This window comes from Merops nubicus, unplaced genomic scaffold, assembly GCF_000691845.1.
Source record: "Merops nubicus isolate BGI_N331 unplaced genomic scaffold, ASM69184v1 scaffold4977, whole genome shotgun sequence".
Lineage (NCBI taxonomy): Eukaryota > Metazoa > Chordata > Aves > Coraciiformes > Meropidae > Merops > Merops nubicus.
Window position 1 is genome coordinate 78,883 of NW_008618213.1, and position 11,574 is coordinate 90,456.

At 50.0% G+C, this 11,574-nt stretch overlaps 1 protein-coding gene across 1 annotated transcript in view; it reads right to left on the reverse strand.

The window, feature by feature from the left end:
* GALNT14 (polypeptide N-acetylgalactosaminyltransferase 14) overlaps nucleotides 1-7,435 on the reverse strand; it is a gene marked incomplete at its 5' end in the record, with an annotated part of 60,231 nt that extends 52,796 nt beyond the window's left edge. Inside the window, one exon of the mRNA XM_008943362.1 lies at nucleotides 7,266-7,435. Within this exon, the coding sequence (XP_008941610.1) occupies nucleotides 7,266-7,435 (170 nt within the window). The remainder of the gene's footprint in view (nucleotides 1-7,265) is intronic.
* Nucleotides 7,436-11,574: the final 4,139 nt, after the last annotated feature.

An 11,574-nucleotide genomic window follows, 5' to 3' on the forward strand; every position in this document is an offset into this window, starting at 1 on the left:
CACTTATTCAAACCATGCCTCACCCTTAAGTCACTGCCTAGATAGGACCTTCCCAGTTTGCATCCTCTAAATTGCACTTAGGGCTTCAGGCTTCACTTCAAAAACTATAGATAGTGGGCTTTGATAAGGGGAGCTCCATACTGGGTCTTCTGCTAGCAGACAGCAAATTTTCCCAGTTAGAGGAACTGGCTGTGCTAGTAACTAACCTGTATAGCAAAGGGCTGAATTCTTCAAGGGCTGAAGAGCTTGAACACAGGATAACTATGATGAAAAGAGATAATGACAACAGTTCCCTAAAACATAAAATAAATCTCAGCATCACATGATGATCCCTTCTTACATAGATGGTGTGGCTGGATCTCAAATGGCTGATAGTGATGTCCGTGTGGAGATCAAGCTGGCTGCCCAAAGCTGTCTCACTTCACCTCTGTAGAAGCTGCAGAACACAGTAAGATACTTTCCTTCACATCTGTGCAAGCTATTCCTGCCGTTGCCAAAGGGTTACCAGGTTGCATAGAAGAGGCATGAGCAATTCCCTCTCTTAAGACATTGCCCAACCATTGACAGTTTCAAACTTAGGCCACAAAAGCCAGCTGCTCAACAGCAGAAATATAACCTTGGCCAATACAGGAAGTTCTAGTTTATCCCCAAGACACACACTAGCCCCTGCTCTACTTGATAGGCTGTCCTCATATCTTCGTCCCCAGAGATCTCAGCCTAAGAAGGTAATGGAAAAAAAAAAACTGTTGAGTGCTAACCTCTTAGGGTCTAGTGTCTGAGACATGAAAGCAATCATACTGTTTCCTAATGGAGACTACTTTCATCTCAAATGTCTCTTCCGCTGTTCACTTGTTTAACTGCTCCTCTGCAGGGTCATACTGTGCTCTTGCCTGTTGTCAGAAATAAGGAGACCAAGACCAAAGGAAGTGGGGATCCCAGATCTTCTCTTATCCACCTAATTCAGCCTCAGAGTATGCTTTAGAGGCATGGGATCCAGGGACAGCCCTTGTGCATACAGGACTTAGCCCAAATGTGATAAATCTTATTTTGTAATGAAATCACAAATGACCTGGCTCTGCTGGAAAAACAGATCAAAGGACAGAAAAGCTCTTCAGGATATCTCTGGCACTCACACAGCAGCTAATAACAAACCCCAAAAGCAAGAAATTACCTGTACCCCCACACACATCCGACCCAAGTTTGCACAAGATGCTGCCAGCTCTCTGCCCCCAAGGCATCCTGCACTTCTCATGAAGGAGCACCCACACAGGAATCCTCAGCCCACACAAAAGGGTGCAGGACAGCAAAGCCAGCAGCATGCACACATGGCCACACCAGGATGCTTCCTCCAGCTTTCACCAATGCTGAATCTGGAGATGTGGCAGCATTTAAGCACTCCCTCTCTCCCATCCTCCTCACCTGGCTCCCTTCTTCACATCTTAAACTGTACAGCTCCATCCACCCTCATGGACAGAAGTCCATCTATCCCCTCCCCTCCGCACTCAAGGCACCTCTGCTCAGACACCTCCCTGCTGTCCCACCACCCCTCTGCCCCAGTCAGATGCACCCAGAGGCACCAGGCACAAGGAGACCATGTGCACACATATCCCTACCCACCCCACTTCTTGGCCTGGGCTACAGCACAGTGCATCTAGAGTCAGCAAATTGCAAGACACTGCCTGAATAAGCAAATTTAAAAGCTAACAGAGTCCCTTGGGTCTTAGTCTCCATTAGGCGTGAAACTGGATTAGCTGAGCTACAATCCAGAGCCCACAATGAGAGATGTATGGAGTCAGCAAAGGGAAAGGCAACAGCAGACCAGGAAAACCTCCCAGTTCAGCTATCTTTCAACAGTTCAAGGCCTGTCTGGGCAACATCCCTGCAAACCTTCCTCCAAATCCAGAGTGGGCTCAGCCACCTGCTAGGTACCTACCTGCTTCTGCAGGTCTAATGTTCAGGTACTGCTGAGGATGGCAGAGCAGAAGAGAGACCCACCTCTGTCCTGCCTGTGGAATAAGATGGGCTTTTCCACACATCATTCTCCAGACATTAAGTTCCTCCTTTAGGGACTCTCAAGAAACCAAGCAAGAAAGATAAGATGCCTAAATCTCTACATGGGGTACAAAATGCATTTCTAGCTGCTGAGACCAAGTGTTCACCTCGATTAATCTCAAAGTGGTTTTGGTCTAGCAGGCAAGGAAGTTGAAGGAAGACAAGGCAATGTGAGAAGTCCAAGGGGATTATAAACACACTAAGCCAAAGGCAATGCTGGCAAAAATCTACTTTTCTCCTCTTCAGCTCTTTGCTTTCACAAAGATATTACAAAATTCTCAGTGCACTTGACTGCTTGCCACTCTTGGGATGCAATCATCAACTCAGTCAAAAACAGAGCCACTTCAAAACCTGCATGAGATTCAGCTGCCCTCACACAATCTGCACACAGCCATCTACACATGCTCTCATGTGCCGTGCATGGGACACAGGGAAGGTGTGCAGCAGCAGACATGCACACAATTCCACATGCCTGTGTACACAGGTACCACATCTGGCAGAGGTAGAACCACCCCTGGGACAGCATGTTCCTCCTGGTCATCCCCATGCACAGCATGGTCAGGTATTCTCAACTACCCCAACTGCTGCTGCTCCAATGTAAAGCCACACGTGCAGCCTCTGTACCTTCAGGAAGCACAATGAAATTAATGGGTCAAAATAACATTGAAGTATATAGTGCTTCAGGGCTGAAATCCTGACTTTCCTGGACCTTGAGAACTTAAGACAGAAGCTCTCTGCCTCAGGGGAACATCACACTACCCCTTCCTATCCCTCCACGAACAATACCTACAGACAGGGCCACCAGCCCTGGGCAGCTCTCTCACCCAATGGACACTCTCCAGCCGGCAGCACACTGCAGTTTGAGTAAGGAAAGCTGGAGGAGGTCTTATGGTGTGTGTTGTTCCTCACAAGGGGAATGGGACAGACTACTAGGGCAGAGCTTTTCCAGGGGACGCAAGTAGCGTGGCCAGGCTGCCGGGCTGCCAGGATGCTCTCACCGTCAGCAGACAATGCAATGCCTGATCTTCAGCTCTGCCTGCATCCCTCACCTCTCAATCACAACTTGATTTCAGCAGCTGCTTTCTCCCTCTCAGACACACACACACACCATCGCACCTCCTCAAGCAGCTGTAAAATTCAAACTTAGCTGGGTAGTTAGAGCCTCTTGTAAAGCACTTGGGACTCTGAGAGGAGGGGCGCTTCAAATATTCGCAAGATTATTGCCTCATTCCAGGATTTAAGAGGGCTCCCTCCCTGGCATCCTTGCTCTACCAGCTCTTGAGACAGCACTACTAAACTCAGCGGTGCTGTGGAGGAAAATAAATAGGAAGATGAACAGAGGAAAACAGGCAGCAGGGGATGTCTGAGGATGGCTGACATGATCTGCAATAGCTGCAGAAATCTGCTGGAGGCTCTTCCCTCTCATCCATCTCTCTCCTCTACTACTCCGCTCACTTACCCTCCTCATCCCCAGTTACGCTCTCTGCTTTGCCACCATCAGAGAGCACAAACCCCAGCTCAGGCCAGTGCCGGCCATGACTCATGGTCCCAGCCTAGCCCAGCAGTCACAAGAACCACATCTACTAGACCCAGCAGAGCATTTGGGAGGTGAAGGTCAGGCTGAGCACATGGAGCAACTGCATGGCCTCCCTAAGAGCTGTCTGCCACAGATGGAAAAAGCCCAGGAGCCATCACAAAACCTTCTGGCTGGGGGCAACCCATCCTCCCCACTGGCTTTCCAAGCTGCTGAGCAATACTGGAAAACTCAGCTCCTCTCCCACCATGCATGAGCCTGCCACTGACTCACTCACTGCTGATTTGGACCTGTGGTTTGTCGGTGGGAGTTGCAGAAGGTGGGATGTGGAGATGAGGTAATCCCAACGGCAAGTGGCTACTGCAGCAGAGGGGGACTAGCCACCCACTCCAGGACTGTGAACTGGCTACGCGACATGGACATGCCAGCCAGATCTGCATCCAGCCTGCTGCTGTGGTCACAGCAATTTTTTAACCTTGACTCTTGGGGAGGATGGGTTACATCACCACAACACCATATAAGGTTTTCTGGAGAGAGACATCCCTTCACATTGTCTGAGGACTTAGTCAAGGAGCAACCAGGAGCACAGCTAATGGCAAGGAAATGCAGGCAGGTCACCAGAAGCAATGCTCCAGTTGTGAGATCTCCCAGGCTGAGGGACATGATGTGGCCCATGGAAGCTCTGGCAATTCCCCAGCTGAAATCATCTGCAAAGCAAGCACAGGCTCACAGCCCCACACTGGCTGGAGGCAGGCAAGGGGAGCAACCATGGTTCATCTCCAATTCCTCAGAGCACTATGATTCCTCTCCACCTGAAACTATTCCATCAGCTGCAATTTTAAAACAAAATCAATTCAGCAAACATTGCTAAGCAACCAGCTGTCAGTGCCACATCCCACCCCACCAAAAGTATTTGCCCTCTCCATAACCTTCTGGCAAGGAGCTTGCTGCTCAGCCCTTGCCAGATTTTGTATATTCAGCTATTGTTGGCAAGTCCAGAGGCTTGGCTGGATTAGCAAAGAAAACTCCAGGAAATCTTCTGCAACCATCCTGGTGAAAAACACCCCACAGAGAGGCTGTAAGGAGCAGCACTCCCATGTCCTGAGCACTATGATCAGGCCTACAGGGAGCTGATCTCAGGGCTTTACTGTGGTCTGCAGGTCCAGCTGCTGGCACACATCGTAGAGAGGGGATAAAAGATGGACCACAAACACACTGAAAATCTGGTCACAGAACAAAGCAGGCTTCTTCAGACAACATCTGGCTGAAAGAATGAAGGAGAACCTGCCTGCTCATTGGGATGAGCTGAAGAGGTGGGTAAGACTCTCTTCGAAGCCTCCTAACAGCTTGTGTGAGCTGGGCAGGAGCCCCTTGGCAGAGCAGTGCCCCACTGCACAGCTCCTGCCACAGTGGTGCCCTTTGGTGGGGGGCCCATGCTAGGATGGACCTTCCCCTGAGGTCAGCTGGAGCAGAATCAAGGTCCACCTCTTTGACTTCATTATCACAGAAGAAAGCCTGAGAACTTCCAGTCTGGCTCACACAAAGCAGCCCAAGCCATGTTTGCTGTTGAAACCAAATCTCTAAGCACAGCCTCCAGCAGGTCACCCAGCGTGAGCCCTGGGGGTTTCCCACCTCTCACTCTAGCCTGGTCCATAGCATTCTGCTCTCTGCTTTGCAGGAGGGACCTCTCCTCCGGGATGGTCGCTCTCCATACCTTGCATAGCCACCAGCAATCTCTCCCTGCTGTAAGAGCAGGCCTTGCTCACCCACGCTGTCCTATCCAGCTCCACTGGACAACGCTGGGTTGCACAGGAGTGCCAAAGCATCGCCTGCGGCGTGTCCACAGACGCCTGCACCTTCAGCAGGGGTTTGAGAGGGCTTTGCAAGCTCTGCACCTCCCTCTCCCTGTTGACCACTCCGCCTGGACTCATTCTCCCTCCTCCAACCCCTACATCGGCCCCTGCCTCCTCCAGATCTCCCGGCAGACCCATTTCCTCCGCGGCCGCTCTAATGCTCGGCTAATGGCGCATCATCCGCAGCGTTGTTCAGACATATTCAATAAATCAGAATCCAATTACCGGGTTAAGGAAATTGGAAGCAAATGCAATTAGCCCCAGCCCCTCCCACGTGCTGTGCCCTCGCTTCCTCCTTAATGAGAACTTTTCCTTCGCAGGAGCACTCGGCGCCGCATCCGCCCGCCCGGGAACAAGGTGGCTGCCACCACCCTGCGGGGGAACGGTGAGGGGGCAGCCCAGCCCACCTTCCCTTTTAATAGGGCAGATGGTTAATATCCCTGGCATTCATTCTCTCCAGGAATAGCACGCTCGCTCTCTGCGCAGCTATAACAGGCGTCCATCAGGGCTGACAGCTCCTCTCCGGAGAAAGGAGCAGCTGGTCCTCACTACAAAAAGGAGCTAAAAGAATAAATAAATAAATAAGCACGTTGCTTGCTGCAGCGTTGGAGAGCCGGTGCTGTTTCAGTGTTTCAGCCTAAGTGCTGCTTTTGGGCTGGAATAGGGGAAATTCAGACTTGGGTCAGATACTGGGAGTTGAGTCGCTCTGTCCTAGGAGCAAGGTGCAGCCTCTGGACTGGGGGCAGCAAGGTGTCTTGGGTGAGTTCATCCCAGAGCTCCCATCAGAGCAGCACTTCCTCCCAAAGGGCTCCAAGGAGAAGGCAGTAGAAGACAGCTGATGCCAGCAGGCTGGGCCATAATGCCAGGCACAGCTCCTCGGGAAGGGCATGCACCAGCTGTGGGCTGGGGACCGCTGGCGAGGGCCAGGCATATGCTTTGCCCTCAGATGACAAGGAGGAAAACTGCATCAAGGGAACCTTGGGAGCACTTGCTACACCAGCAGGACATTCCAACATAGCTCTGTCCAGTAGATTGGCCATTAATCCCACCAATTATCAATAACCTGCAGCTGCAAAGGGTAGCTCTGCCCCAATGAGTTTGGAGAGGTGACCAGAGAGAGGCTACAGCTGCCCTCACAGCAAGCAAGAGTGCACCAAAACTCCCACCCTGCCTTTCTCATGCTGACAGAGTGCAAGTCCCACAAGGCAACCCCTGTTGCAACCCTCCTTGCCTCTCTCAAAAGGTCCCTTGGGTGCCAAAGGATATTTTTGACCCCGATGGTGCTGGAACAGCTAGTAACCCAAAAAGCTCTTATCTTTCTCTTCCCCTCAACAACAGTCGCTTATTCCCCACATTAACTCCTCTCTCTGCAGAGGAAAATAACTACTCAAGAGTTATCTCCCTTGCACCATCTCACTGCCTTTTCTGGAGAGCAAGAGTCGCTACCACCAGAGAAGACTTTGCTCACCATGAAGACACTCTCACACAACCATTACTTTCCTGAAAGAAGAAGAAAAGGGGCTTTCCCTTTCTTATTCTATAGTCCTGGATTAATTTATACAGGACATTTTATTAGTGGACTTTAAGAAATTTAATTAGGAAGTTTAGGAGTTCCAGACATACCAAGCGATCAAGCAAGCTGAATGATTCAACATTAAAAATACAACCCAGGCAGAACCAATCCCAAGCTCACCCACAGGGCACAGATGAAGGGCCCAGACCCACCTAGCATCCCAAAACCACGACCCCGGAGAGGAATGGGACCATCCACCCATACAATGAAGGTTCGTGAGGAAGGTTGGGAGAAACCATGGGGGAGGCAGAACCTGTGGTGGCGGGTGTCGCGGACGGCGCGGTCACTGGGGATCCTCTCGCTCTCCCGCTGGTTAAAGGCGTGGAGCCGGTAGGGGTCCTCGCCGCCCTTCCACCGCCGGGCGCTCAGGTACCTCCGCTCTTCAAACTGATCCCAAAGGTCGTCCCAGTCCACGTCCGAGCCCTGCACGCACAAAGTCAGCCCCGTTAGAGAGAGGAGAGACCAGAGGACACCTGACCCCGCTCCAGAGCCCATCCCAAGCCCCGACGGAGGCCAGTCAGCTCTGCAGCACGGGCAACAATCGCAGGCTCAGGCTAACGAGGAGCCTCATTAGGTCTTCAGGTTGTATTTTTTTTCCTAGGTCTTGAGACAGCACATCAAAGACAGCCTGTCAATTTGAATTTAAAATGACTAATCTGAAACCAAATTCAGGTCTCTGGTGGATCCCCCTGTCAAACAGCACAGTCTCAAGAAATACAAAAGCAGAAGGTCTTGTTAGGGTTTTAATTTCTCTCCGGTCAAAAAACAAAGGTATTTTACACCACAAGCCCCATGGCCCCTGTAATCCTTCAGGTGGGAAAGGGCCATCAGACAGGAGCACTTTCATCAAGCACAACCCCACCTTTCCACAGGGGCACCCTAACCCCTAGGCTGGATCCAGCAATGGGACCTTGGGAGAAAGTGGCCATCATTCTTCCAGCCTGGTTTCAGTCCATTTTTGCCTAATCTCCCACTGAGGACTTCAGCCCTACCACAGGTAAATAGCAGGCAAGCAGGTGCCCATGGGGTTCCCCTCTCCAGAAGCCCTCATTTTGGGGTAACCTGACAGCTCCTACATCCAAGCATCCCTTGGCAGCTTGGTGCCATCAGAGGGTTTAAGCATCCCTCAGCAGCACACTGCTCTGGGGGGATTTAGGTGTCTCTCAGCAGCGTGGTTCCTGAGCCAGCGAGCACAATGCACCACCGATAAGATCTCATCGTTACAGCAGCACAACCTCTTTGATCTCAGCCTACGTGTAACACAGAGAGATGCAAACATTTGCAGACATCTCGGCCCTAAAGAAAATTGTGATCTTATCCCATAATTGATCTTTTCTTCTTCTTTTCTTTTTTTCCCCCCCCCTCCTCAGTTCACACCATCTCAAAGCCGGTTTTGCCTGCTAATAGAGCAAAATGAAGCTTTTGAAACGGGTGATTTTTATCCCATAATTGATTTTACTCGCATCTGTCAGCATGTTTTCTCTAGTCACAGTAAGGGGAGGAGGGAGCACCAGCTCCTGCAAGTCAACCATGGCAGGACCAAGCCGGGTGCTTCCAGCCACCCGATGCCCCACACCACCCTGTGTGACAATGACACAAGCACTCCAAAAAACCTGACAGAGCCTAGGGATGCAGGGGTTTCCAGATACAGGGTCATATTCATCCTCCCCTGGTGTGACCCCATGGTCTTCTCACAAGCTCCTCCAGCACTTAGTCCAGTGCAGGAAAGGTCAGAAGAAATACCCGAACCAGCAGCTGCACTGGGAGAAAGGTATTCAGGAGCAGCAGAAAGTCATTCAAGGCTGGGAGAAAGTTATGAAAGCAGTAAGGTCACCACTGAGGTTTATGAGGAGGATGTACGTAAGCCTCCTGTGGGCTTTCGGGAAGACCAACGTACACAGGGTGATAAATATTGTTTGTATTTTTTCTACGGCATTTTTTGCCAAACATGATTTACTGCTGCAGTAAAAGATGAGGGAAAAGTGAGCTGACTGCATCGCTGAGCCACTGACAGCCTGAGCACTCTAAGATTTCCTGACAGCCCTTGGGGGGGCGGGCACCAGCAAAGCAACTGCCACAGAGCTGCAGTCCCTAAATTTTCATGCTGTGAAGTAAAGTTAGAGTTGGTTTTATCCAACTTAATAAGAGGCGAAATGTTTTTTAAAAGCAGCCACATATCACTTAAGGCTGTTGGGGATATATATATATATCTTTTTTTAAAGTCAGTTAAATCAAATAGCCTTGGATCGGCTAGCAGGCTGCAGCCAGGCAAACATCTGACAGCTCAAGCAGGAGGGCTGGGGGAGTCCCATGGCTCCAGGAAAACATGAGCTTCTGCATGTGCCAACAGGGCAGGGACAGTCTGGCCAGGCCAGCAGAAGCAGGGGGTTGGTGCATGGAAGGATCCTGGCACGTGCTTCAAGGTCTGGAACAGCATTTCCCCAGCACCCATCTAACGCCACTACCACCCTGTTACTGGAGGGTAGTCTCTCCTCTGCAGACTTTCAAAACCTACCTGGAAACATTGCTGTGCACCCTGACCTAGGAAAACCTGCTTTAGCAGGGGGTTGGAATAGATGAGCCACAGAGGTCCCTTCCAACCCCTACCATTCTGTGATTCTGGGAGGAGTCCCAGTGGTAAATGGATACACGGACAAGTACCAGTGCCTCATCCCATGTGGCATTTCCTTCTCCTCCTGCCCTGGATATACCTTGCATCCAAGGGTTGCATTCTAGGTTCCCACCACAGTAAATAACTAATACCCCTGTGAAATCTTCACCTGAAAGACATCAGCCCACCTTGATTCACCCAAGCTCTCCTTTTTGGGTCAAGGAAAACTAACAGTAGGATGATTCCTAATATCTGAGATCAAAAGCAAATAGATTCCAAAGAGAGATCGAAGAATTATTCTAAGCACTATCTGGCCACAAAACAAGCCCAGGGATTTGGTTAACTTCCTCAACCAGAAGCAAGCTGGGGAAATATCAGGTAGTGACAGGACTAGGGGGAATGGGGCAAAGCTGAAAGTGGGCAGATTCAGACTGGACGTGAGGAAGAAGTTCTTCACCATGAGAGTGGTGAGACCCTGGAATGGGTTGCCCACGGAGGTGGTTGAGGCCCCATCCATGGAGGTCTTTAAGGCCAGGCTGGATGAGGCTCTGGGCAGCTTGATCTAGTGGGAGGTGTCCCTGCTCATGGCAGAGGGGTTGGAACTGGGTGATCCTTGTGATCCCTTCCAACCCTGACAGATTCTGATTCTGTTTTTGCAGAGGACTTAGTAGTGTTGGCTTAATGGTTGGACTTGATGGTCTTAAAGGTCTCTTCCAACCTGAATGATTCTATGACTCTATAAGTAGATACCCAGGTTTGGTCATTTGCCTTCAATTCACATCTCCTGTCCAAATCTTTTGGGTGCTCTTCAGCCTTTCATCCCAAGCTTCACCACAGGGGTGATTTCAGGGGCGAAATCTGAGCTGGACGCCTTGGACACATGCACACACCAATATCTGAAAAAAAATACCTGTGCTAAGCAGTGAGGGAAAGTAAGGCAGCAGCCTAAGATGAAAACCTCCCAGCTACACAAGCAGTGAGAGGCAGGAGACCCCCCCAGCCTGCACACAAGACTCACTGGAATCCCAGCACCTGATCAGTGATAAGGAAAGCAAGGTAGAGTATAAGGGAGAAAGCCCCTTTGCTCACCCAGGGTCATCACATCAGCTATGGGTTACTAGGCAAGGTCTTCATTATAATATTTCTGCCATGTATTTTCACCTCTTCCTCACACCAGAATTCTGTCTTGGGAGCTAAATAACTGACATGCAGAAATCTAAATTTAATTTATTATGATCTAACTCACTTTAGAAGCCAAATTGCCCGGCACTAGGAAAGGATCAAGTCAATAGTCCACTTGCCTTTCTATTTATCTTCTACAGGGCTCCTCTCTCCAAGTTTCATATTCATTTTCTCTCATGTACTAGCAATAAATTTTCATTTTTTTCCTTGGAACTAGGTAATTTCTCTTTCAACATTGCAGTTTAATGGCTGGTATTAATTATAGGAAACACAGTCAATGCTTAAAAGTGTTTGAGATACTCCACAAGTCTACAGGAAAGAGAGAAAAGATGTATCCAAGGGGTAGCCAGGTGTTCTTGGCAAACAAGTGCCACCCCTTTCAACACCACATCAGGGAGTCCACAAGACAGACACTCCCCCCAAGGCAAAGAGACATGGACAAAACTCATTGTGGAGAGGAGCTCCCACCTTACACCAGCAACAACCAAGAGCATGGCTTGGCAAGACCCTTTTCCTTTGCCAGCTTGCTAAAGGCACTCCCCCAAAACCACACACCACAGGCACTCCCCCCAAAACTGCTCGCCACTTTGCTGGCAAAGGGCAAACAAACCCTCTGAGCAAGCACAGAGCCGGTTTTTCACCACAACTGTGCATGAAAGATCAAAAGCTTTCCAGTGCAAAGATGTAATTTGTCATCGCCTTCTTAAATCATGGCTCAGGAACAATAAAAAAAAGGGAAAAAATAATATTAAAAAAAGGTAGTTGTGCG